The following is a 26,873-nucleotide window of genomic DNA, read 5'->3' on the forward strand; positions in this document are numbered from 1 at the left end:
TAGAAAGAGAAACAACAATATATCGCTGTTTGTACAGTAAGGCTGTTCATAGAAACAAGTAGCAAGCACTAACAATCGCTATGATAACCCTTCCCCGTACACAACAAAGACAGCTTGGATAAGAGTTTGACAGGAGGGTGATACGCCCTCCATGTGTGCACCTGACCTTTGATACTGCTCTTGAAAAGAGTCTGCAGATAGCCCTGACCGCAACCCCGGTTTTGTTCCATTTCGGACACGCTCACTCACTCACCTGGAGGTCACTCTGTCCATGGTTGTCCACGGCGACCTGGCAGTCCTGGGACTTGACGGCGACAAAGGAGGGCCGTCCGTCGAAGGGCAGCACCCAGGAGCCGTTGGCACTGCGGAAGGGCAGGTGGCCGCTGGGCGACACGGCGCCCGTATCCGTGAGCTCCATCACAGAGTCTTTTATGTGGCTGATGATCTGGTGGTTCTCCTCCAGCAGCTGCTCCAGCTGTTCAATCCGGTTCTGCAGCACAGAGATCTGACTCTGGAGTAGCAAAAAATACACCCCCATGTTATATATAGACATTGTGTTACACATTTAGAGACGTAGGCGATGAATACAGATCCACGTTTCCCTACTGCGGTGCGTTTAAGTAGCGTGATGTATTTAATAATAAAAGCCTTTAAAACCCATGAAATTATCAAGACTATAATGCGTGCTTTCACTGATGAAAAAATGCAACTCTTGCAGAGTCACGAAAGTCTTAATATTTCAGCAGTCTAATGGAAAAACTGAACTAAATAACACTGCAGTGTCTACTCAGTTAATTTCCATAATGATGGCTTACTAAAGCAGTACAATGCCTCAGAGGCTACAGTGGGAAATAAGTGGGCGCTATTTAAGGAAACATGATTTATTCAAAAATATGAAATCAACAACTAAGGCCAGGAGTGTTTCGCTTTGATGCAAACCGAAGGAAATCGTTCACGTCCTCCTACTTGTGGTGTAGTTTGTATAACCACTGGAAGGTTCACGGTTGTGCCTTATTGGATGCATCTACTTGTCTACCCTTCCACTGTCCAGTTATTAAAATAACCTTATTGTTCACAGCTCAAGATCGGCCGTTATAGTCTCTACCACACACAACCCGAGAAGTAAAAAAAAAAGAAGGTAAAACCAAAAAAGTGCTTTAAAAATAGCATCCCATTAGGTATCGATGACATTACAGAGACAGCAGCACCAGATGCACTTACTCTGGGGAAGTTTCCTCCATTTTGTCGCCTCGCGGGGTCATGTTGGACCCTGTCCAGCATGAGGTAGAGCGAGAAGACCGCCACGCAGAATATGGCACCGCCGCACACGGTCACCTGTTTCCTCAGCTTCATCTTTTACCCCCAGACGACGTCACGACGCGTATGACCTGGTCCACAGCCGCTGCTTACAGGACACCACGCGGGGAAGGAAATACAAGCAGAATTCAGCACAGGGAGGCAGAAAAACCCAGAACGTCTCTCTCCCTCTCTCTCTCTCTCTCTCTCTCTCTCTCTCTCTCTCTCTGAACACATGAACCACTGTTACCAACAGTTTGGTGGCTCATCCGTATTGCCCCCGGCTTTCTCCCCCGAGATCTGAGGGAACGGCACAGCAGACTTGTAGCGGTAGTGGCAGCAAGACGGGATGGATGGCATTAGGAAATTAGGCGTTTGGTTGAAAGAGGTTCCACCTTTTAGAGTGCAGGATGGGGGGCAGGGAGGGTGGGGCTTAAACAGGGAGCCTACTGTCTGATTAGAATGGTGGGCATGGTTGTGAGTCCATCTGAGCTCCTCTACTCTGCTTTGAATCCCAGAAGAGCGTCTTATCTTCTAGTGCAGCTGTAACCGACTCTTGCTCACTTCCAGGCAGTGTGGAGAGAGGGAGAGCCGGCGTGTTTCTTTCGCTCCCTATAAAAGTTGCCTCAAGGCCACCCAGTTGTCTGGATGAAAAGGCCTTTTTGTGTCAGTAGAGACATGCAAAGAATCAGCAGTTGCAAGTTTCTCTTTGCCTTGGCTTTGATTGCAAAAGATAAAGATAGTGGGCAAGTAGGTAAATGTAATTACTGCCCACTGTTGTATGGAATTATTAGGCGTCCGAGCAGTGAAGCTTCAGGTATGGTTGGTATGGTTACCCAATAACCCCCACTACCAATGAACCCAAATTGTGGTACTGCACCCAAATGGGGCGCTATTGTAAAATATCATGAATTAGGCTTATTTCTCCTCACCAGATTGAACTGGACTCAAAATTCTTTCCGAATATTAATCTCTAGAATCAGATGCATTTATAAAACCCTGTAAACCCATGCCGTAAAAATGTTTACTTTTCCCACAATTCCATATTAAAGCTAAACATGATAAAAAAATTCACAGGCTACAAAAATAATAAAAAATTTACCAAAATCGCCACATAAAATCTTTAGACCAAGCCCCACAAAAATCATTGAACATAATTTGTTTTATTTAGTTCCATTTGAGAAATATTGGCCATTAAAGTTAGCCCATTTTCCTTATATGACCATTTTGTTATTGTATAAAAAAAAAACATACAACTATTATTAGGTGGATACCAATACCCCCACTACCCATAAACCCAAATTGTGGTACTGCACCCAAAGGTTGCGCTATTTAAAAAAATATGAACTAGCTTACTTAATAAATGACTTACTAGATTGACCTGGACTCAAAATTCCTTCATCATATTAATCAATAAAATCAGATGAATCTTTTTCACCGTGGTCTTCTGCTCTAAAATGTTTTACTTTTCCCAAAATTTCATAGAAAAGCCAAACGTCCGTCCACAGTCTCAACCCATTTGGCCTATTTGACAATTTTGTTATTGTATAACTACCATACGGCTATCATTAGGTGGATACCATTAACAGTGCAAATTATCAGATCTCTACACTTTTAAGAAAGCCCTTAATTCACTTGAGAAATGTGTGCTTTGAGTTTTCTGGATGTTGTGTGCTTATCAATAGACATTTTGACCATGTGAATAAGGCTGCAGTTCAGGTTTAAGTGGAACATCTTTCCTTAAATAGGACAATTATGTTATATTTATACATCTTCCATTAGTGTGTTTTTTGCTTTTAATTTTGCTCGGACCCCGTTAATCACCTCTTGCGGTTATATTTTAACATTGTTTGCATGCCGTGGTGTAATGTAACAATATGACCTTATAATACAGGCATTGATGTACTAATACTAATAAACAATATATATATTAAATATTGCACATTAATAATAAATAATACACACTATATGTGATATACCTTATATATATAATATAAAGTATAAGCAAGCACTTTTAATAGCAAGCATTGTCTGTACTCATAATTCACTGAACAAAAAGTGATCCATCATGTACAGTCTGAGTGTGTAGATTATATATTTAACCAAGTGAGGGTCGTTTCAGGCCAGGGGTCATTGCCAGGAGCGACGGTAGAGTGAATGAACGCTTGCCATGTACTTCTTTATTCGACGTGTCCTAAACAGACACACACGACCCCGCCCACAACACCCTACCCAGGGACTGCTGCTACTTCACTCTGTAAGAACCAGACTGCGCCCTTTGGGACCGGATTCCCCCACATCTCTGGAACAGGTGTTTCCCCTTCTCTCACTCCCTCTCTCCAAGTAAAGCCTGCATAATCTTAATCTGATCCATGTTCTGCAGGCGGCCGTGTAAGCTTCACAAAGTAAAATCGCTTCAGTTGAAACCACACATGGATAACAACAATGTGCAATGTGTCAAAAAAAACAGTCATCAACCGCTTTCAACTGCTTTTCAACATCCAGAAAACAGGAACTGAGTTTATGGACAGTGTATAGGTAAATATGAAAACATGCATGTAAGCTCATCTGACAAACCCCAGACGAGCCACTGTGTCTGGATCGTTTGTATCCAAAGCAACACAAAGTACGGTAGACTATTCAACTATTGAGTAACGCTTCCCAACGAGTTACACATCAATGCACCCTCACCCTAAAGAGGGTAAACTAGTGGAGACCATCCGATAAGAAACATGCAACCCAACACCACGTATCCGTGATTGTGACAGCTGCTTGGATCCTCCAACACAAATCACAGTATCACCCGACTTGGACACAGACCTCGGACCCAGACTCTCAGATACAGACCTCGGGACCCAGACTCTCAGACACAGACCTCGGGACACAGACCTCGGAGGACAGACCTAGGAGACAGTCCTGTCAGCTGTGGACCAGACCCAGCTACGTGGAGCTACCTCCCCTCCCACCCATCACAACTTAGTGGTCCTGCTACCGGGATCAACACGTCCACCCCTCCCAGGAGCTGGTCCACACACATACGATCAGGCTCAAGTCCTCAACCCTTGAACACACTATCCGGCAGACTGACGTGACGGACAGCCGCGTTAAACACGTTCAAGAACGCAACCAATGTCAACATTAGCATTCTGGTAGCAGCCACCACAACTTTAGCTACGTGGCTAGCTGCCCCGTACACCTTACCTTAGCACACTTTCATCTGGGATCGCTCGTTTTGTCCTGTGGTTATCCGATTGTGTGCATCGGGATCCGGGTGTGTTGGTCCCAGGTAGGAGGGGAGGTACACGGGTAAAGCTACGCCATTTCAGCCCAATGGCAGATCAGCAAATGAATTAAACATAGAGAGAGAGCCGAGGCGCTAGCTAGGGCTGAGGAGGAGGACTGAACAGCAAAGCCTTGTGGGAGCGGACGAGTCGGTGTGTGATTAGACTTAGGCTTCGAGAGGAACGGGCCATTTGGTGTTATACCGGTCTACTGCCACGCAACGTCCGGTCTTTTACTTCCTGGGAGCTGGGTACGGCAGTTGAAAGTCCACGGAGTAAGTAAGAGAAATTAGAATATTAAGAATTAGCAGGAGAAAAAAATCAAGGAAAATAAATAGAGAATATTTGAAGTATTAAAACACATAAAATATAACATATAAATACTGGACGAAGCAATATCCAAAACCTGTCACGGAAACGGTTATCAGACTACCGGAAGTTGGCCACTCTCGCCTCTCACCGCTAAACCCGGGGAATTTAAAGTCCCGCCCATAACGCTCATTTAAAGCATCCCGTCCCACGCATTCTACTGTGGCATATAACGCTTGTGAACGAGGTTAGATTACAACAGAGAGAACCAAACCAAACACTGTAGTCCGCTTGATTATTAACAAGAAGTCTACAGTGTACTGCAAGTATGTGACCACCACATACTGTAAGTCATTGAAATTCCAGAGTTTAGAAATTCCTTTAGATTCGATTAGGTTTGCATTGTCTTTGCATGATAAACCACAATGAAACTTAGTTCTGCATAATTCATCCATTTAGCAGCATGAAATAAGAATAAATGTCCAACATAATGAATAGTCCTCTCCAATTAACCAATTCACCTGACAGTCATGTCACTTGCACTAGCAACAGTTATTATAGATTGGGCTATCCACTGCTTGCCTTTGCTGTGTGCCTCGGTGGAGCTACAGAACCAGACTGAACAACAGTGCACCTGGATGCTCTCGGTGGTGCAGCGGTAGAAGCTGATCAGCTGTTATTAAGGGGAGCCTGTTGCGCCTCAGGGTCCTTCAGATAAAAGAGGCGGCTGCCGGCTGTGCTTGACCAGGCGGGAGGTGTTCAAGCCCCAGGTCAAGTCCTCAGATGTATCGGACTCCCAGGAAGTTGAATCTGGTAACCCGCTGAACCTCCTCCTCCTCCCCATGGATCCAAAGTCCAGTGCAGTGGGTTTATTTGTTGTTTTCCCTGAAGTCGATAAGGATTTCTTTATTTTTTTGGTTGGGTTGAAGTCCAAGTCGTGTTTCCTGCGCCATGCAGACAGCGACTGAACCTCTGAGCGCTCTAGGATGTTGGGTTATTATTCAATATCAGACCCGCTAAGCTCATGTTGTCTGCAGATACGTGTTGGAGCTGCGGGGGGGGGAGTGCGGTCGTTAGGGTAAAGGGAGTAGTGGAGGGGACTGAGAACACTGCCTTGTGGGATGCCAGTGTGGAGGAGGTTGGACAGCCCAGCCTGACATGCTGGGGTCCCTCATGAGAGAGTTATTGATTGAACGAGGGTCTGCAGTTTGTTAAGAAGTTTGTTTAGAGTCCATAGAGTTAAACGCCAAGCAATTTCCGACCAACAGCCTCCTGAGGTTTTAGACATCTCTAGGTAGGGGAGAGCTGTGGAGCTCTGACGTGATGGTGTCGTAGTGGATCTGTTGGCCTTGAAGGCAAACTAGTGTTGGTCGTGGTCCGAGGTGATGCAGGCCAACACCCGTCTCTCAAATAATTCTATTTCATAGCCAGGATCATTCCTTTATAAGTCTTTCTTTGCCTGCATGGCTGTATGGCTTTGGTGATTCTCTGTCCTAATATTCTGCTGATTGGGTCTACCTGCCATTTATGGATAATGTAAGAGTTATGCGGATACCCTTGTATTGGTTTATTGAAAAAGCAGAAGCGTATAATAATTATGTAATGTGAAATGGGCTACATAAATTAAATTTAAATATATATATATATATATTCATTTATTTACATACCGTCTGTTATAATTATTTTTATAATTATTACTACCACTTTTTTCTCATTATTATATGATATATATAATTTTATACAATTCACAATATTGGAGTTATTATTGGGGTTATCAAACAATACCACTATTTGGTAACAATAAGAGGTAGGATATCTGCACTTCACTCTCTGAGTGAGGTCTCAGCTGCCATGCGGGACTGACAGAGGGGAACAAGATGGTCCTGATTCCTGGTCCCTCAGGGGCTTGGTAACCCAGACACTAAACACACGTGAACAATGGCCACCTGAAACCAGACGTCAACGAATCCACATTCCTTCAAGAAATGCGATGCCTTTTACTGTTGCGTAGCCTACTTTCCCAAAGAGTCATTTCTTTGACTCAGAAAGGAGTGCCGTTGGTGTGTGTGTGTGTGTGTGTGTGTGTGTGTGTGTGTGTGTGTGTGTGTGTGTGTGTGTGTGTGTGTGTGTGTTTTCACTCTGTCCTTGGATTCAACTGAACAAGAAATATTTAGCCCTCCGGGTATCCAAACTTATTAATAAAGAATGTTGAAAAACCATTATTATGTTGCATACTTATTGAACTGCAAGAATACATATTGCATTTTACGCAGACACACGTGAAAAGGTGTGTGTGTGTGTGTGTGTGTGTGTGTGTGTGTGTGTGTGTGTGTGTGTGTGTGTGTGTGTGTGTGTGTGTGTGTGTGTGTGTGTGTGTGTGTGTGTGTGTGTGTGTGTGTGTGTGTGTGTGTGTGTGTGTGTGTGTGTGTGTGTGTGAATGTGCGCACCACCTATAGCGTGTGCGCATCGTTCAAGCCTTTTACGGTAATGATGAGGGAGAATGTGGGCGTGGTTGCCGTCAAACGTCATCACCGTGCTCCCAGCAACCAGGAACTGGTGTTGTGATAAGAAGTTTTTCCCTCACGTAATCTTTAAATAACACTAAAAACGCACTGTTGCTTCTTTACCCCGTTCTATATTTCGTTGATCGAATAAAAAATGAGCAACAAAGAGAAGGAAAAGGTAAGGAGAACACACAAAAGCATGCTATGTGTGGCAAGCCACTGCATACCATAGATGGAGTGGATCTATGGGTTTAGACCAGCGATCAGATCTCCTTAAATATACAAGATGCTGGTAATGAATAAATGGGATTCAGCACGATTGACGATGATTTCCTTTAAATTATCCAATCTCCGCATGGACATCTTTCCTCTTAACTTTACCCAGGACCCTGCGACCCTGAAGGATGAGGGGAACACCCTTTTCAAGGCTGGGGACATGAAGGGTGCTGCCTGTTGTTACAGCAAGGCGATAAAGCTCAGCGATTGCAAGGCTGAAAGGGCTGTTCTGCATCGCAACCGCTCTGCATGCTACCTCAAGCTCGAGGAGTACACCAAGGCAGAGGCTGATGCTTCTAAAGGTTGGTCAGACAAAAAAGTAACACTTTCCTAAAAAATTAGGATCTTATTAATAATTTTTAAAAATGTTACTAAAAGTATCTTCAGAATCAGAGCATTCAACCCACTCTCTCATAGCAGGAGTACCCACAAACCCGTCTTTTTCAGTTCACACATACAAGACCCCATGTACATCCACATCAATGCATATGGGTTGATGCTGATTCATAAGCTATAGATACCTGAACTCATGAAAAGGTATTGTGTATACACAAACAAATATTAGTTTTCACAGTGATATATCTGGCAAAATCTATTTTGGTTAAAACACAAAATTGTTAAACGTTTAAATGACCAGAATGGTCCAACCTAAGTATTGGGACCGTATGGGAGAGCAGCCTTGCTTTACTGTGCACACCTCATTCCCATTACCGTTACATTCAGGGCCTTTTGCAGACACTTTCATCCAAAGCGACTCACAATAAGTACATTTGTCCGAAGAAAGAGTAACAACAATATATCGCTTTCAGTACAGTAAGGATGTTTATAGAACCAAGTGCCAAGCACTAACAATCGCTAGGTTAACCCCTAAGTACTATTTGTAATGTACAAGGACGTACCAAACACAATAAGTGCGTAAGAGGGCTGGGAGGGTGGACGCGATGGGTAAGGGGGGAGGCTACGCAGAGTCTAGGTGATCTCTGAACAACAAGTCTTCCTCCTCCTCCTCCTCAGCCCTGGACACAGACCCTGGTGACGTCAAGGCCCGGTTCCGGAGGGCCCAGGCCTGCCAGAAGCTGGGTCAGCTGAACCAAGCCTTCGAGGACTCCCAGAAGTGTGCCCAACTGGAGCCCAAGAACAGAGCTTTCCAAGACCTGCTGCGAGAGCTGGGAGCGCAGATCCAGCAGAAGGTGCGGAGGTGTTTCTCAGAGCAGTGAGCGGTGAAGGAGGAGGTGGAGGAGATCTTGCAGGAGCTAACACTCGTTGTGGGGGGGGGGGGGTCCCTCATCTCTGTGTAGGCCAAGCAGATGAACTCCACGGACGCACGCGTGCAGCAGATGTTCTCCCTCCTCTTGGATGCGTCGGCGACCGACTCGGACCGACAGAAAGTAAGAGTTTAGTGTTTAGCATTTCCCTTCCCGACTTTCCACCCCCGACCATTAACAAACGCAGTTTAACCCCGTAATGTTGTGAGGTTCTATGTAGTAAATGAGCTAGTCTGGTGATGGTATCGGATTGGCGCATAGAGTTATACCGCTACCAATATTGGAGGAATTTCCGATACTTGAATCGGTATCGGAACACCTCTAGTTGAGGAGGCTATTTCACGGCCATTAATGACTCGAACAAAACCAATGACCCTGGGAACCGTCTAGGCGGCCCAGAACCTGGTGGTGCTGTCGCGGGAGGACGCCGGCGCCGAGCAGATCTTCCGTAACGACGGCGTGAAGCTGATCCAGAGGCTGCTGGAGTCCAAGCTGGAGGACATCCTGCTGTCGGCGCTCCGCACGCTGGTGGGCCTGTGCACGGGACACCAGTCCAGGGTGAGTCGTCTGCGTGTGTGCGGGTCGTTGCGTGGCGCCACAGTGTCTTCGACGAAAGGTCTGGGAAGACTAGGATGGAAATGGTAGAGGAGTGGGCGGAAGGTCACTCGGGTGGTTAGAGCGTGTTGGCTGGAAACCGGAAGGTTGCTGGTTCGATCTAGCATTCATACAGCGCTTTCCTAACCAGTGACCACTCAAAGCGCTTTAGAGTGTTGCCTAACATTCACCAATTCATGCACACGTTCACACACCGACGGACGGTGACAACCATGCAAGGCAAAGCCCGCTCGTCGGGAGCAGTTAAGGTTAGGGGTCTTGCTCAGGGACACCTCGACATTAAGCTAGGAGAAGCCAGGGATCAACCTATCAACCTTCCGGTTACCAGCAAACCCGCTCTACCTCCTGAGCTACTTGCCGCCCAGATACAGTACAGAGCATCAACGAAAGGTCTCGCTGTCCCTCGCTCCTTCCCAGACCATGGCCATCGTGAACGAGCTGGGCATGCAGCAGCTCTGTGGCGTCATGGGAACGGGGGCGTCTGCCGTCTCGCTGGCCGCCTGCCACCTGCTGCAGGTGATGTTCGAGGCTCTGACCCAGGACATGAGGAAGGACTTCAGAGGCAAGGACGAGGCCATGCTAGCTGGTGAGACCGGAGTCACATTCAATTGTCACGTTCTCGTTCACATTCATTCAGTCTTTCTGAATATCTGATTAACATGGTGGTTCTCAATTTAGAACTCTTTATCGAAGACATACAACAATTATGTAAATCAATTAATATAATATATAGAAGCTGCATACATTTACATTTAGGGCATTTAGCAGACGCTTTTATCCAAAACGACTTACAATAGGTGCATAAGTACATGGTTTTTGCATGTGAGAACTCATGACGAATGCTCAGAGATTGTTACACGTACGTTGGGTAGGGAAGGTTCCATAGTCCAACTCAAAGCCCTCCCCGCCCGTCCAGATGGGGGAGGAGCTGAAGGGTTCTATGGCTGCTGATTGATGGATGAGTGTTGGTGTTCTCAGAGCCGTCCAGAGAACTGCGTTCCATGCTACGCCACCTGCTGGATATGCTGCCCGCCACCGCCGTGTCCGGACCGGGCCGGGACAGCGCCATCAACCTCCTGGTGAAACAAGTGCCGCGCAAATGCCAAAAGAACCCCGATAACTCGGTCACACTGTGGGTGATCGACCAGGGTACGACCCCCCCCCCTTGCATACCTCCTGGAGGAAACACCAGATGCAGGCTTTAACTCAATGTCTTGTTGTTGTTTCTTTATATGAGTGTACAAAGTGACATTGCACATGTCATTGTTGATTGTTGATATTGAGTTGTGACAAATAAGTGTTGTGACTTCTACTCGCATCAGAGCACGAGTAGAAGTCATTAAGGGCCATCAAATGGCCTCCTCAACAAATATATAAGTGCAAAAAATACATACAGATACAATATTATATACACAGACAAAGTCTTGAGTCTCAAGTCCCAAGTGGCACGCACGTTAGGATTAGGGTTAAACAACGTTAGGAACTTCCTTTGCATGTTCCGAGGATTACGGTACATAAAGACATGTGACCCGGCATGCAATTTAGAGACGACAGACGAGCAATAGACAACAGAGAGACGATAAGACAAATGATAATAGACATGCCAAGTCTCAAATATCCAGTACAAGGGTCCGCTGAAAGTTGTCTGACTTTAAAGATGCATTGACGGCTGCATTCGTTTCAACCTATCCAAGGGATTCCTTCTTTAGCGGGATCACTAGTCTCCTTTTCACCGAGGGGTCTCGGGCGCCGGTCTGTCTCTGCAGGGCTGAAACAGATCCTGGAGGTGGCGGGGACGGTCCCCGAGCTCGACCACGGCCCTGCGCTCACGGAGAACACCAACATGAGCTGCTCTGTGCTGCTGAGCAAGCTGTACGACGACCTGAAGAGCGACAAGGAGCGGGAGAACTTCAGCAAGCTCTGCGAGGATTACGTCCAGTGAGTTGGGAGACCGATGAATAGGGGTGGGACAAAATATCGATCTGGCGATATATATCGTCACCCTTCGTCGTGCGATATGAGAATCGATACACTAGCGCCAACTATTGATCTTTTTAGTATTTATTTTAAATGTCCTATATTTTTATTTTACCCTAACTGCTCCCTACGAGCTGGCTGTCGCCTTACATGTTTGGCCCCGCCATCTGTGTGTGAATGTGTGAGTCGCTTTGGATAGAGGCTAAATGCCGTAAATGTAAATCTTTTGGAAAATTGTATTTGTATAGCCCTTATTCACAGGTACAGTCTCAAAGGGCTTAACGGGCCATATGTTGATGAAACCCCCCTGACCCTAGCCCCCATGAGGGCAAGGGAAAACAACTACTATTAATTAGCAAGGAAGAAATCTTGAGGAGGTACGTAGAGTGGGGGACCCCTGCGCCAGGGATGATCAGGAGTGCAATGATTTTTTTTTCCTTTCCGATCAGGCAGCACTTCAACCGGCCGGACGTGGAGAGCAAGCTGCGGGCGATCCAGAGTGCCTCCACCCTGCTGCAGGGGCCCAGCGACACGGGGAACCAGGCCCTGGAGGTCCCGGGCATGATGGACGCCGTCATCGCCCTGTGCGCCTCCAGGGACGTGAGCCACCAGCAGGTGGCGGTGGAGGCGCTCATCCACGCCTCGGGGAAGGCCAAGAGGGCGTCGTTCATCACGCCCAACGGGGTGGCGCTGCTCAAGGACCTCTACAAGAACAGCGAGAACGACCGCATACGCGTCAGGGCGCTGGTGGTACGTACGGAAACAACAGCAGTGTTAAGGTTTAGATTAAAAAAGGTTTTCGTTTTTTAGTTCAAGTCTGTGATCAAGCCCCGCCCATTTTTTTATCTGAGTTTTATCAGTTTATTTATCTTTATATTTATTCACATTAATCAGACACGTTTTAGCTTTCTAATTTGCTATAGGTGAAGGGGTTGCAATGCACCGAGTCGAATCGGTAAATTTAATCTTTAGTTATTTACTTTAATAGTTATAATGAGGAATCATTTATATGATTCATCATGACTTATTTAAATGGTTTCCATGCAGGGTCTGTGCAAGCTGGGCTCTGCTGGAGGGACAGACTTCAGCATGAAGCAGTTTGCAGAGGGGTCCACGGTGAAGCTCGCCAAGCAGTGCAGGAAGTAGGACATCATGACCCAGTTTGGGTCTTTATTTGTATTCCCTACGCATCCACATTTGTACTCCTCCTATTGTGTGTGTGTGTATTGTGACTACGATGATGTAGCAAATACTGTCAATAATGTCTAGAGAGAAGGATAGAGATATTTAATTTCCAATTCAGGAATAAGATTGACTAACTCACTCCTATACCGACCATAACATCATTATATAATATATTTTTCATCCACATTTCTATTCTTTCCGTGCATATCAACATATTTTCTGTGTATTTTTAATTAACTAAATCAATAAAGTACTCCCTTATCTTATTATATCATGTATATTAAAAAGGACGTGAGTCCAGGGATTTTAAGGGTACTGTCCCTCTCTCTCTCCCTGGTGGTTGTGTAACAACTTCCTTCTCTCTCTCCCAGGTGGTTGTGTAACAACTCCCTTCTGACTGTCTCTCTCTCCGGGGAGGTTGTGTAACGACTCCCTTCTCTCTCTCAGGTGGTTGTGTAACGACTCCCTTCTCTATGTCAGGTGGTTGTGTAACAACTCCCTTCTGACTCTCTCAGGAGGTTGTGTAACGACTCCCTTCTCTCTCTCTCAGGTGGTTGTGTAACGACTCCCTTCTCTCTCTCAGGTGGTTGTTTAACGACTCCCTTCTCTCTCTCTCAGGTGGTTGTGTAACGACTCCCTTCTCTCTCTCTCAGGTGGTTGTGTAACGACTCCCTTCTCTCTCTCTCAGGTGGTTGTGTAACGACTCCCTTCTGACTGTCTCTCTCCCAGGTGGTTGTGTAACGACTCCCTTCTGACTGTCTCTCTCTCAGGTGGTTGTGTAACGACTCCCTTCTGACTGTCTCTCTCTCAGGTGGTTGTGTAACGACTCCCTTCTGACTGTCTCTCTCCCAGGTGGTTGTGTAACGACTCCCTTCTCTCTCTCTCAGGTGGTTGTGTAACAACTCCCTTCTGACTGTCTCTCTCTCCGGGGAGGTTGTGTAACGACTCCCTTCTCTCTGTCTCTCAGGTGGTTGTGTACCGACTCCCTTCTCTCTCTCTCAGGTGGTTGTGTAACGACTCCCTTCTCTCTCTCTCTCAGGTGGTTGTGTAACGACTCCCTTCTCTCTCTCTCAGGTGGTTGTGTAACGACTCCCTTCTCTATGTCAGGTGGTTGTGTAACAACTCCCTTCTGACTCTCTCAGGTGGTTGTGCAACGACTCCCTTCTCTCTCTCAGGTGGTTGTGTAACGACTCCCTTCTCTCTCTCTCTCAGGTGGTTGTGTAACGACTCCCTTCTCTCTCTCTCAGGTGGTTGTGTAACGACTCCCTTCTCTCTCTCTCAGGTGGTTGTGTAACGACTCTCTTCTCTCTCTCTCAGGTGGTTGTGCAACGACTCCCTTCTCTCTCTCAGGTGGTTGTGTAACGACTCCCTTCTCTCTCTCAGGTGGTTGTGTAACGACTCCCTTCTCTCTCTCTCTCAGGTGGTTGTGTAACGACTCCCTTCTCTCTCTCTCAGGTGGTTGTGTAACGACTCCCTTCTGACTGTCTCTCTCCCAGGTGGTTGTGTAACGACTCCCTTCTGACTGTCTCTCTCCCAGGTGGTTGTGTAACGACGCCCTTCTGACTGTCTCTCTCCCAGGTGGTTGTGTAACGACGCCCTTCTGACTGTCTCTCTCCCAGGTGGTTGTGTAACGACGCCCTTCTGACTGTCTCTCTCCCAGGTGGTTGTGTAACGACTCCCTTCTCTCTCTCTCTCAGGTGGTTGTGTAACGACTCCCTTCTCTCTCTCAGGTGGTTGTGTAACGACTCCCTTCTCTCTCTCTCAGGTGGTTGTGTAACGACTCCCTTCTCTCTCAGGTGGTTGTGTAACGACTCCCTTCTGACTGTCTCTCTCCCAGGTGGTTGTGTAACGACTCCCTTCTGACTGTCTCTCTCCCAGGTGGTTGTGTAACGACGCCCTCCCGGCGACGTCCCGCCGCTGGTCCGTGGAAGGCCTGGCGTACCTCACCTTCGACGCAGACGTGAAGGAGGACCTCGTTGGAGACCGGAACGCTCTGCGGGCCATGTTCGAACTCGCTAAGGTCAGACACCGTTTCGTACTTTAATGCACCTTTTTATTCATTCACGTTTTTATTCATTCTTTTCACATTCAATTTAGGGAATTATTGCAGGCGGCATTTTGCACTTTGGTTAAATTGCAAGAGCTTGTTAACACTATTTGATTGAGTTGAGTGGTACTTGAGTGACATGCGTTCGCAACGTTTATTTGGAGAACAAATCTGGTTTCAATATGGAGCGTAGGAAAGAATTTATTGAAGAATCTAATTTGTTTTTCTTTCATTCATTCATTCATTCATTCATAAACAGTCAGGACACTTTGGCTTTATTGTCTGAAGTTTAACCTTACCATCTGCTAGTAATGCAGTATTGTAAATTATGTCATAATACTGTACTAATGTACTTTTATACTGTACGTCATACTGTGCCTACTTTCCATTTCACTGTATACTTGTATGATTCTGACAAATACAACTCTTGAATCTTGAATTTAATAATAAGGCTTTGTTTGATTCATATTGTGCATTGATGTATCATATATTTAATGAAAACATCTAATATCTTCCTTTTCCTCCGGTGGGATGCATAATACATCACCATATGATCCACCGTCGTGTCTGATAACTCTCCCCCCTCCCGCTCCTGCAGTCTGAGGACAAGACGGTGCTGTTCGCCGTGGGCTCCACGCTGGTGAACTGCACCAACAGCTACGACGTGGAGAAGCCCGACCCGCAGATGTTGGAGCTGGCAAAATATGCAAAGCAGCACGTGCCCGAAGAGCACCCCAAGGTGCTCATTTAAAAACTATCCCGACCCCTCCAGCTTATAGATAGCATAGTCTTTGTCTTATATTCAGAGTTCATCCCTAGACTCTGCATAGCCTTAAACCCTACCCCCCCCCCCCCCCCCCCCCCCACACCCCTATTCCGCACTTATTGTATGTTGTACGTCCTGGCACTTAATGTTCTCACTTATCGTATGTTGTACATCCTTGCACTTAAAAAAAAGTACCAAGCATACCTAGCATCCTATCCTAGCTATCTTTGTTGTATACGGGGAATGAGTTAACCCAGCAATTGTTACAGCTTGAAACTTGGTTCTATCTTCTATGAACATCTTTACTGTAGCGATATTGTTGTTTCACCTTCTTCTGACAAATGTACTTATTGTAAGTCTCTGGATAAAGCTAAATTCCCTAGATGTAGTCTTCGTTTCCTGAAGTTCCACTAAAATACAGTCTCCTTGACTCTAACGTGCTGCTGTTATGACGCTCCGTGTCGCCCGTGTCAGGACGAAGCCTCGTACGTGGAGAAGAGGCTGGGGAAGCTTCTGGAGGCCGGCGTGGTGTCTGCGCTGGTGTGCATGGTGAGGCACGAGAGCCCCGCACTCACCGAGTCCTGCCGGGAGTGCGTTGCGAGGTAAGGCCCCACCTCTCTCCCCCTCCGAGAACAGGGCCATAACCAACAATGGGTTCAGTGTTGCTTCATCCGCTCGCTCATCTTCTCAATGAGCTTCAGGGTCGTTTTTATTAAAGAAGATGTAATAAATAACGCCAAAAAATACCTCACTGTCAAAGCCTGGAGATGGCTGTGTCTTTGCCAAGCAAAATAAACCCAGTGTGATAGAGTATTTCCTCTGGATCAAACACAACATTTTCCTGAAGCTGCAAACAAAACAGAATTTGGTGTTTTTTTCCTGATAACGACTAAAGCAAACATCACAGTGATCCATCGATGGTCTGTCAAGCGAGGAACTGACTCATCGTTTCAGCACAACTTGAGTGTTCTTTCTCTATGCAACCGAGTTCCACAGAACATCTTGTCTCAGAACATTCCTTCTCAGGAGAACTGTTCTCAAAACATCTTGTCTCAGAACATTCCTTCTCAGGAGAACTGTTCTCAGAACATCTTGTCTCAGAACAACCCTTCTCAGGAGAACTGTTCTCAGAACATCTTGTCTCAGAACAACCCTTCTCAGGAGAACTGTTCTCAGAACATCTTGTCTCAGAACAACCCTTCTCGGGGTCATCTGTTCTCAGAACATTTTGTCTCGTCTAGGGACCACTCTCCTAACCGTCCCTTCTCACATCAGGGCCTTCCTTGCGTTGGTGGATCGTCAGCAGGACCGAGGGGCCGTGGTGGCCCAGGGCGGAGGAAAGGTAGGGCTGACCCCGGAGCTGACCCCGGGGCTGCACTGTACTGCCCGGGTGATAACCCTGAGACCGAACCGCAACGTATCGTCTCTGACCCCTCGCTGCTCCGCAGGCCCTGATACCGCTGGCGTCTGACAACACGGTGGTAGGAAAGGTCAAATCGGCACAAGCTCTGGCCAAGATCACCATCACATCCAACCCTGAGATCGCCTTCCCCGGAGAACGGGTAAGGACAAGACCTAATTGATAACTCTCTGTACACTTATTTATTAAAATTCTCTCTCTCAACGAGGACAAGACCAAATTGATAACTCTCTGTACACTTATTTATTAAAATTCTCTCTCTACAACGATGTCTGTCTCTTCTTTAGATCTACGAGGTGGTCCGGCCCCTCATCAGCCTGCTGAGTTTGGAGTGCACCCTGCTGCAGAACTTTGAAGCTCTCATGGCGCTCACCAACCTGGCTGGCATCAGCGAGCGTCTCAGGTCAGCCACTAGGGGGAGCTCTTCGCTTACAGGACGGCAAGATGCCCGCATGTACCCGCAGGTGGCATGTGAAAGGAGGAACAAAAATGTTGTCCTTTTTCACTTCCTCTTGATTTTTTTTCGTCGATTGAGCATTTTTGGTTTGCTTTAAATACTCCCACATCAACATTTACATCAACATTTACAGAGTGCTAAAATGTCCGATACCCTTTATAGGTCAATGATAAAATGTTTTCATAATGAGTTACTCATAATTACATTTATATTGTGAAATATAAGTGACCTTGCATACCAATTTTATTCTCCAGGACCACAGCAATAGAGGCGGCCATGCCATTACCATAAATAATAGAATAGTGTTGTGTTTTCCAGACAGAAAATGATCCAGGAGAAGGCTGTGCCCAAAATGGAGGGCTACATGTTTGAGGAGCATGAGCTGGTCCGTGCAGCCGCCACCGAGTGCATGTGTAACATGGTCCTCAGCACAGAGGTAAACACAACCTGTGTGTGTGTGTGTGTGTGTGTGTGTGTGTGTGTGTGTGTGTGTGTGTGTGTGTGTGTGTGTGTGTGTGTGTGTGTGTGTGTGTGTGTGTGTGTGTGTGTGTCAAAGGTTGGCATCACAGCTCATGTCTCCTAAATGATCTCTTTCTGTTTGTGTTTCCTCACTTGCTGTGGATCTCACCCACCCTGTGTGTGTGTGTGTGTGTGTGTGTGCTCCTCAGGTGCAGCAGCTCTACCTGGCGACGGGGAACGACCGGCTGAAGCTGCTGGTGCTCTACAGCGGCGAGGAGGACGAGAGGCTGAGGCGTGCCGCCGCCGGGACCCTCGCCATGCTCACCGCCGAGCAGCCGGAGCTCTGCGCCCGCGTCCCCGCCACGGTGAGCGCATCACCTCCCGGCCCGACAGGAAGTGACCACTAGCCCCGCCCCCAATGTGGCCTGAGAGACAGGGGCTTGGGGAGATTATGGAAATTAGAAAAATGCATTGGAAGGAAGTCGAGCCCGTTTTATTGGTGAAGCCCTCGGAAGGCCGTCGCAGTGATTAAAGGGCTTCATAATTCAACACACTTGACTTGCGTCCGGAGCCACACTGTTTGCACAACCCTTCACTCTGGCAAAGAAACAGTTTACTTTTTTAATTATCAATGATAATTGTTAAGCGCATTGTGTGGCCACTGTTTAGAAAAGCGCTGTATAAATGCAGTCCATTTAACATTTACCTTTCCTCCGTCTTGCCCCCCCCCCCCCCCCCCTCAGACCACCCACTGGCTGGAGATCCTGCAGGCGCTGCTCCTCAGCGAGGTGGGCGACCTCCGCCACCGCGGCGTGGTCATCGCCCGCAACCTGATGACGGCCGAGCGGAGCCTGGCCGAGACGCTGATGGAGAGCGAGGCCCTGGAGATCCTCTCCGTGCTGGCCAAGGGGGGCGGCGACGGCAACGGCACACCGGACCCCATCGCCAAGACGGCGCAGAGCTGCCTGGACAAGGCCATAGAGTACGGCATCATCCAGAGCAGCGGGGAGGCCGGGGCGGCCCGCATCGTAGAGGAGTGAGGGGCGGGCCCCGCGGAGGAGGGGTGTGTGTGTGTGTGTGTGTGTGTGTGTGTGTGTGTGTGTGTGTGTGTGTGTGTGTGTGTGTGTGTGTGTGTGTGTGTGTGTGTGTGTGTGTGTGTGTGTGTGTGTGTGTGTGTGTGTGTGTGTCCAAAGTGTATAGGTGCAGCAAAGATATGCTTTGTACCACATATTCTAACACGTGTGTGTCATCATTTAGAAATTGGCTTTTATTAGAAGCAGCCTGATGTGTCTTACACTACCTGCGATGTACTCTTACAAGTCTGGATGTTTTTATAATTTTGTTTGCTATTTCATTCCAGAGAAAAAAAATGTTGCTGGTTATTTCATTCCGTTGTACTTTAATCGATGTGCAACCAATTTGCACACACTTTCCTTTTTCAATGAACTCCTTCATCGGTTGCATTTATTTGTTGTAATGGAGCGCACAACCATTTCACTGCAGGCGTGTTTCTAACACAATATGACTGAAGATGTTTTTTCTATCTCTGCTGGGACATTCGTTGTAGTAGTCACCTTTTTTTTTTATCCACTTTTAAAGTGCACATATATATAATGTATGATATTTAATTTCTATAATGATACCATATCAAAATTGATAATAAAATGACGTCACATGTCACATGACACTGTTCCTTGAATTTCAACGTCAGCGCATGCGCAGTGTGCAGCTATCGCCAGCGTTAGCAATGAGGTTCAACTTTCAAACACTCATGAGTATCCCAGTTGGCGCATTGTTTCAATGAACTGGTTCGGATTCGGCTTTAATGCTTTCGGGCAAATATCGGACCGCGGGAAACCATCACAAGGCGACGATGATGAACAAAGTTACACGTGTTTGACGCCGATACGTCTGAACCACCTGGGTGGCCGCGAGGAGAAAACGGAGTGTCAACAGGGGCGCGTGGGGACGGATCAGCTGAGCGCGTGCTGGAGCCGCACGGCCTCGCTATGTTTACACGGTGAGACTATGACGTCACATGACAGTTCACATGACTACATCTACATGTATTTTCATAATCTATCAAATTACTACATGTGTTGTCATGTTATATAACATGATCCATTCAGCTATATATGTTGTCATGTTATGTCACTTGACGACTACATCTACATATGTTGTCATGTTATGTCACATGACGACTACATCTAAATTTGCTGTCATGTTTTATCACCCGACAATGACGTGTGGTCACATGAAAAATACATGTACATGTGTCCTAATAATAGCACGTAGTTTGAATCTTTAGTTTGCATGCCCATTCTAGGAATCATACGGTTATACTTTCAATATTCGAAAGATATCCGAGTACTGACTTGGCTGTTTCCCTCTCCATCGTAGACCAGGGTCGTGTGTTCTTATCGGGCTTCGGAGCCGACGAGAATGGAAGTCACATGAGTGCAAGCCTGGGCTGCCAGGACGCTTTGCTCGGGGAGCAATACCTCACCCTGGGGTTTAGAGACAGAGTGGAGTGCTGGGACGTCCAGCGCCGCGACCCGGCCCCGGCATGGAGCAGGGAATCCCCGTCCGAGGAGGAAGCTGGTAATACTGTGTGTGGTTGTGGGTATGGATGTGGAGGATAGATGGTTGTAGCAGCCTCACCTGGCCCGAGTCAGACTGGTTGTGACTCTGGGGCTGGATGAGGCTCCACACCTGTTGTGCATTGAGTAATCAGTATGCCCAGGTGAAACAAGCCATCACTACACACACACACACTCAGGGAGATCTCCTGCATCATCAGGCCATGGATCGTTATCAGCAAACCTTAAAATAAACCGGCTTCAACACCACCACCCAGTGTGCTTTGTCTGGAGGAGCCCACCTAGGTGGTTTTGCTCCATGCTGTCATACAGGAGATCTTCTTGACTGTGTGTAGTGGTGGCTGGTCCAACCTGTGTCCACTGATTCACTTAAACCAGCCACCATCAACACACAACCACAGCATCACTCATCCCATTTCAAACAAGACCCACGCCCATATTTCCTCTGAATCCTTGTGGATTTTTACCTTGTTTGTGACGTATTCCAGGGGCCTCCCGCCGGCTGCCGCTAGTCCCGGGGGGCTATATAGCCTCCAAACCGCCGTTCTACCGGCCCCTGTCGCCCCAGTTGAAGGCTGTGAGCTTGGCCCTTGGGGCGGAGCATGCCATCCTTCTCAGCGGCTCTGGAACCGTGTATACCTGGGGAATAGGAAGGTATAGACACCTGTATCACAGCATAACATGTCCTCCTTTTCATTTAAATACAAGCTGTGTGTTGTATTGTTACACAGGTGTTTACGTTTCAAAACGAAATGCACTGGAATGAATGTAGTTAAAGGGGGGGCCTTATGCCACAAGGTGTGAGTGTGATTTGCCGTGAGAGTCTGTTTGAACATGTCTTTTCCTGTGTTTTGTGACATCGCTAGTGGGCGTGTCCGGCTAGATGTACGCTGGATAGATCAGTCTACCAGCCTACCAAGTAGACTGCAAATGTTGCTCATCTATCCATCATATGTCTAGGGGGACACGCCCACTTGGGATTTCACTAAAACACAGGAAACGGCCTTTAATGGCTGATCACACTCAAAACTGTTGGCATAGTATCACCCCTTAAAAAATCTCTTAACATATTTAATGTTTAATGAATATGTCTATTGTCTAGTTATGTTGTATGTTATTATGAGTAATGTGTTGCTACCATGAGCTGATATACCATGAGCTGATCTCCCAGAGGCCTGGCTGTGCGGTCATTACACCTCTGGATCAGACGTTATATTCCAAGTTTGTGTGACTGTTTATCACCAGCCACGGTCAGTTGGGCCACTCTGGATTGACCCCTGAGAAGGAGCCCAGGCCGGTGGAGGCCCTTTGGGGGGTCCCCATCGACTCTGTGTCTACAGGAGGCTGGCACTCTGCCTGTGTTAGTGGTGAGTCCTTAAAGGGTTAAGGTTTGTGGATACTCTGCACTCTGACCGTGGGCGTGTTAAAGGGGGGATGTTTTGCCAGGTGTGAGTGTGATTATTCATTACAAGCGGATTGCTTTCAGCCTAACTTGTGGGTGACTTTTGATAAAACAGTAATTTACATAAATGTAAATAAAAGCTTTACTGTTGACCGATTTACTACAATAAATATAAATACATACTAATAAAGAAATCCCAGGATGAGGTCTGTCATTTGCCTCTACACCGTTTCGCCAGGGAATCTGTATTAGTATCGTTTTCTAAGCTAAGTTTTCTTATCGCTTACTTCACAGCTGGGGGCGACCTGTATGTCTGGGGCTGGAATGAGTCCGGCCAGCTCGGACTTCCTTCTCTAGCTATGCGAACAAGCCAAGAGCAGAAGAGGTTTAAAGGAAGTAAGTATTTCTTGGCAACTCATTCACCTAGACAGATATATTACTGTTACACCACCGCTGTGCTTGTGTACAAATGTCAGGTGGGAAATGGCGTTCTTTCATATATGACAAATTTGCTGTCATATTATCGAAGTAAATGGTAAATGGACTGCATTTATGTAGCGCTTTTCTAACCAGTGGCCACTCAAAGCGCTTTAAAATATTGCCCAACATTCACACACTGCTAGTTACACAGCAGTCAGGGTGAGGGGTCTTGCTCAGGGACACCTCGACACTAAGAGGAGCCAGGAATCGAACCAGCAACCTTCTAGTTACCAGAACAACCCGCTCTACCTCCTGAGCCACAGGCACCCCGAAGTCTGTTGCAATCTTTTTGCATGCAAGATTATTATTGGTTGATAGATGACATGTCAGCGTGGCATGGATGATGTCAACACGCGCTCAAATGAGTTTTCAGGGTGAAAGGATCATTTTCCCTATTCATCCACCAGCTGCATCGTGCCAAGAGGCCGGCCCAGTGACCAGAGGAGAGGAGCAGAAGGAAGGGGAAAGCCAGGACGTGTTTATATCCATTCAGGCCTTCCCGGCCTTGCTGGACATCACCGAGTCATGTGACGTCGCCAAGGTCAGCTGTGGCTCGCGACACACCGCTGCGGTGACAAGTAAGACTTCTCCCTCTGTTCACAAACAGATTAACCCATGTTTTTAGTCATTGCACAATGTATAGTCTGCCTGTATCGGCACATTATGCCATCCTCTGCCAAATCCTAACCATCCCTGGTAGGAGATATGCTTCTTTGTGCATTCATTTACATTCCGGGCACTTAGCAGACGCTTTATCAAAAGCGACCTACAGTAAGTACATTTGTCAGAAGACAGAGAAACAACAATCTATCGCCGTCAGTACAGTAAGGATGTTCATAGAAATAAGTGCCAAGCACCAACAATTGTTAGGTTAACCCATTCCCCGTTTACAACAAAGATAGCTAGGATTATAGTCTTTCTCGCGGTTTGTTCCCTGATATGAAGGGAGTTTTTGACCATGTCCCGTAAGGGGACGTGGTACAATGTGGCCTGTAAAGTCATTTGATAGCAACTCTGATTCAGGGCTACACAAAAGAAATTGACTTGACGATACAAATACAATAGCCTTGATGTTGACGTCACATTTCCATTCAACATTGCAGCCACTGGTGGTCTCTACACTTGGGGATGGGGTAAGAGTAAATCAATTCTCAAAATAGACGACATTTTTTAAATGGATGTAGTCCGAGTTTTACATTGTACTATGTTTTTTTTTTTTTTTTCTGTTTCTCCGTCTGTTTTCAGGCGAGTACGGCCAGCTAGGTCACGGGACAGCATCGAGCTCAGACGAGCCTCATTGCGTGGACTTCTTCAGGCAGGAGGGCTTCAGGGTGGTTGATGTTGTCTGCGGGCCTTGGAACACTTTTGCCATGGCAACCAAGGAGGAAGTGGCGCATTGTTGAAATCACACACCTGTGGATTCTCCTTGGTGATAACAGACAATGGACCTTGAACTTTGGACCTCCAAGAATTGCATCAGCTGAAAATATCCTGCTTGTCAATTAAATACAAGGTTTACTTTTGTAATTCAGTCGGCTTTCTCATGTAAAACTAGACGCATTGTTGAGGGAACTTTAATACACAAGTTTATTATTAGTTTGATCAGTAACGGTTAAAAATAGTACGATAAAAAAGATCTTTGCATTGCACAACATTGTACAGTAAAAAAATCACAGAAAAATAAATTAAGTATTTGCATGTTTAAAAACTGCCTAACATTATCGAAAAGGAGCAAGTATAGAATTAGAATCACACAGTAGATCTGTTTCCAAAGCTCTTTCACATCTTCACAGCACAATCTTGAAAGAACTGTGGATACAAAAACGGATTATGAATCAGCATCAGGGGCAGCTAAGGAGGAACGGTATTGATGAGTAATATAAAGCATTGGGATGATAATGACATTTCACCTGACAAAATCTGGCGATCTGGAAATAACATGCTGGAACTCGGAGAGGTTCACCGTGCCGTCCTTGTCGATGTCAGACTCCTCCAGGATCTATGAAGTACGCAAAACCTCCATAAACCACGGCTGCAGCAACACAATCGACCACCACACGAGTGGCTTGAATTATTCAGAGCACTTAGCAGAAGCTTTTATCCAAAGTAACTAACATTAAGTATATTTTTCAGAAGAAATAAAAAAAACATCAATCGCTGTCGGTACAGTAAGGATGTTCATAGAACCCACTGCCAAGCACTAACAATCGCAAGGTTAACCCATTCCCTATACGCAACAAAGATAGCTTGGGTGAGATGCTACACAATGCTGTGTGCGATTTTTATGTGCCGGCCGGGACGTACAACAAACAATAAGTAGGTACATTAAGTGCCAGGACGTAAAGAAGTGTGTAAAAGGGATCACCTGGTTAATGAGCTTGGTAGTTTGAGCCTCAATTAACTCACATTGCTAATGAGCTGCTTCATCTCGTCCGGGGTGAGCCGGGTGTCGTCTGTCTCCCCGGTGAGGCAGTTCACCAGCTTCTCCAGGTCGTTTTCGTCCAGAGTGCCGTCATCGTCAAAATCTGATCAACAAACACCCACACAATCATAGTTGTGAGTCATTCCGATACCAATACCAGTATCGGATATTCCTCTGATTCTGCCTAAAATATATTATATAATAAAATTATTTATACAGCAAGTGAACAGACTATACATTGCGGTCTTCGAAAGAGAACCCTTCAATATAACAAGTGCTATTAGTAGTTACAATGCCAGATGCTGCATCTGTATATACTTGGTATCGGATGATACTCCGAATCGGTATCGGGAATGAAAGAATGGTATGGGAACATCTCTAACTTTCATAGCACCGATGAGATATTTACCAAAGATCCGGAAGGCGTAGTGGGACTTGATCTCCAGGGTGGCCGAGTCGCTGAAGGCACTCAGAAGGTCCAGGAAGTCCTCAAAGGTCAGACCGTCCCTTGACTCCGACGTCGAGAACACACGGACAATCCTCTCTCGGAAAGGGTTGGACTACGGTAGTGGATTGGAAACAAGTCCAAGGGTCAGTGGGACTCTACGAGAAACGCCAGAGAACTTCGTCTACGGTGACCAGAGTAGAACACCAACCTGGTTCATTAGTGTCAACTACCAGACATTTAACAAGCTAAGGGTCTGTTTGTGGAAGCATCTGAACAATATCTCTCATTAGTGATAATAACATGAAGTACAGTGTTTAGTTGGGCATTAGAATTAATAACATGAAGTACTTGGTCCACAGTGTTTTTAGTTAGGTTGGTAACATTATCTCTCATTAGGGAATTTAACGTGAAGTATAGTGTTTAGTTGTGTCTTAGTATTAATAACATGAAATATTTGGTCCACTGTGAGTTTAGTTGGTTTTCTGTTGTGGAAGCATCTGAGCATTATCTCTCATTAGCATTAATAAAGTACAGTGTTTAGTTGTGTATGAGCATGAATAACATGAAGTACAGTGTAGCGTGTTGAGTTGGGTTTACCTTGAGCTCGGGCAGCGTGAGGATGGCCTCTGTCGGAGCCCTGGGGTCTGGAAGGTTTTTATCCTCTCTGGACAGCAGTTCAGTGAACCGCTTGTGGGCACTAAATAAAAACAATGATTAGATGTCTTTAGTATAACGTTTATTCTCATGTCTTATTGACGCTATGTTTATCCATTCCTTACAACAATCGCATTGTAAGTGTGTATCAGGTCATTTAAGTGTGTGGGTGATATGAAAGTTGAGAGGACAGTCAGCGGGACACTCACAGAAGAATCTCCTGCTTGGTCAGAAACGTCAACTCCTAGAAACGGAGAGAAACATTTCCATGAGGGACAACCCCTTGTTTTACAGCGCATTGGCTTCAATCAACCTACTGATCGAAACAACTTCACAACCACGCCGTAATATCAGTCGCAATGACGATAGACCACAACTCAAACTCAGACTATCGATGGGTTTCCTTAACTTTTAACAACTCATCCAGGGAACCATCGCCCCGAGAACCTTACGCCAGGGAGCGGCTCTTGAACGTTACTCACTTGGTACTCCGACAGCAGATCCTTCCCGAGGTGGCTGGCTGTGGCTCCCATGTTGGTGGATGTGATCGCAGAAGGCGATCTGTCTGTAATCAACTTGTACCACCGACAGCTGGATCACCTTCTCTGAGTAATGCTGGCCGCTGGCCGCTGACCCTCTCTCTCTCTCTCTCTCTCTCTCTCTCTCTCTCTCTCTCTCTCTCTCTCTCTCTCTCTCTCTCTCTCTCTCTCTCTCTCTCTCTCTCTCTCTCTCTCTCTCTCTCTCTCTCTCTCTCTCTCTCTCTCTCTCTCTCTCTCTCTCTCTCTCTCTCTCTCTCTCTCTCTCTCTCTCTCTCTCTCTCTCTCTCTCTCTCTCTCTCTCTCTCTCTCTCTCTCTCTCTCTCTCTCTCTCTCTCTCTCTCTCTCTCTCTCTCTCTCTCTCTCTCTCTCTCTCTCTCTCTCTCTCTCTCTCTCTCTCTCTCTCTCTCTCTCTCTCTCTCTCTCTCTCTCTCTCTCTCTCTCTCTCTCTCTCTCTCTCTCTCTCTCTCTCTC

General features: G+C 46.5%; 4 protein-coding genes across 9 annotated transcripts in view; 2 read left to right on the plus strand and 2 right to left on the minus strand.

Annotated features, from left to right (window-relative positions):
* The window catches only part of man2a2 (mannosidase, alpha, class 2A, member 2), a 35,866-nt gene extending 30,179 nt beyond the window's left edge, over window positions 1-5,687 (minus strand). The window contains exons 1-3 of one of the 6 annotated variants that reach the window (XM_060061629.1): window positions 4,498-4,830; window positions 1,222-1,405; window positions 254-511 (exon numbers count right to left, since the gene is read on the minus strand). In XM_060061629.1, the coding sequence (XP_059917612.1) occupies window positions 254-511; window positions 1,222-1,353 (390 nt within the window). In that variant the 5' untranslated portion in view covers window positions 1,354-1,405; window positions 4,498-4,830. Of the gene's footprint in view, window positions 1-253; window positions 512-1,221; window positions 1,406-4,497; window positions 4,835-5,468 lie in introns of those variants that run through there. The other 5 variants (XM_060061628.1, XM_060061627.1, XM_060061626.1 and 2 more) reach the window with 5 other exon arrangements.
* A 1,709-nt stretch (window positions 5,688-7,396) lies between these two features.
* On the plus strand, window positions 7,397-19,537 carry unc45a (unc-45 myosin chaperone A). Its single transcript, XM_060061634.1, has 19 exons — window positions 7,397-7,568; window positions 7,776-7,968; window positions 8,681-8,856; window positions 8,965-9,054; window positions 9,322-9,489; window positions 9,964-10,132; window positions 10,525-10,695; window positions 11,313-11,484; window positions 11,973-12,273; window positions 12,571-12,665; window positions 14,587-14,728; window positions 15,354-15,494; window positions 15,996-16,123; window positions 16,797-16,863; window positions 16,970-17,083; window positions 17,229-17,344; window positions 17,717-17,834; window positions 18,067-18,222; window positions 18,601-19,537. The coding sequence occupies exons 1-19, from the start codon at window positions 7,545-7,547 to the stop codon at window positions 18,895-18,897; spliced, it is 2,838 nt and encodes a 945-aa protein (XP_059917617.1). The 5' UTR covers window positions 7,397-7,544; the 3' UTR covers window positions 18,898-19,537.
* Window positions 19,538-19,558: 21 nt separating this feature from the next.
* LOC132465024 (RCC1 domain-containing protein 1-like) lies at window positions 19,559-24,151 on the plus strand. The gene is made up of 8 exons (XM_060061694.1): window positions 19,559-19,877; window positions 20,258-20,458; window positions 20,946-21,111; window positions 21,703-21,824; window positions 22,154-22,255; window positions 22,747-22,917; window positions 23,443-23,472; window positions 23,585-24,151. The coding sequence occupies exons 1-8, from the start codon at window positions 19,658-19,660 to the stop codon at window positions 23,740-23,742; spliced, it is 1,170 nt and encodes a 389-aa protein (XP_059917677.1). The 5' UTR covers window positions 19,559-19,657; the 3' UTR covers window positions 23,743-24,151.
* On the minus strand, window positions 23,898-26,516 carry LOC132465041 (calcium and integrin-binding protein 1-like). Its single transcript, XM_060061715.1, has 7 exons — window positions 26,346-26,516; window positions 26,073-26,107; window positions 25,807-25,906; window positions 25,171-25,321; window positions 24,746-24,864; window positions 24,250-24,338; window positions 23,898-24,148 (listed from the first exon to the last, which is right to left on the minus strand). Exons 1-7 carry the CDS (start codon window positions 26,394-26,396, stop codon window positions 24,127-24,129), a joined length of 567 nt encoding a protein of 188 aa, XP_059917698.1. The 5' UTR covers window positions 26,397-26,516; the 3' UTR covers window positions 23,898-24,126.
* Between the last annotated feature and the right edge of the window lie 357 nt (window positions 26,517-26,873).

This window comes from Gadus macrocephalus, chromosome 9 (assembly GCF_031168955.1).
Source record: "Gadus macrocephalus chromosome 9, ASM3116895v1".
NCBI lineage: Eukaryota > Metazoa > Chordata > Actinopteri > Gadiformes > Gadidae > Gadus > Gadus macrocephalus.

Coding starts and splice junctions, on each gene's coding strand:
- unc45a (XM_060061634.1), top strand. CDS start 7,545: ATGAGCAACAAAGAGAAGGAAAAG. Junction 7,969..8,680: donor AGAGGCTGATGCTTCTAAAG/GTTGGTCAGACA, acceptor CCTCCTCCTCAG/CCCTGGACACAGACCCTGGT. Junction 11,485..11,972: donor CTCTGCGAGGATTACGTCCA/GTGAGTTGGGAG, acceptor CTTTCCGATCAG/GCAGCACTTCAACCGGCCGG.
- LOC132465024 (XM_060061694.1), top strand. CDS start 19,658: ATGAACTGGTTCGGATTCGGCTTTAATGCTTTCGGGCAAATATCGGAC. Junction 21,112..21,702: donor TATACCTGGGGAATAGGAAG/GTATAGACACCT, acceptor GTTTATCACCAG/CCACGGTCAGTTGGGCCACT. Junction 22,256..22,746: donor GCAGAAGAGGTTTAAAGGAA/GTAAGTATTTCT, acceptor TTCATCCACCAG/CTGCATCGTGCCAAGAGGCC.
- LOC132465041 (XM_060061715.1), bottom strand. CDS start 26,396: ATGGGAGCCACAGCCAGCCACCTCGGGAAGGATCTGCTGTCGGAGTAC. Junction 25,322..25,806: donor TCACGCTGCCCGAGCTCAAG/GTAAACCCAACT, acceptor CCACTACCGTAG/TCCAACCCTTTCCGAGAGAG. Junction 24,865..25,170: donor CTACGCCTTCCGGATCTTTG/GTAAATATCTCA, acceptor TTTGTTGATCAG/ATTTTGACGATGACGGCACT.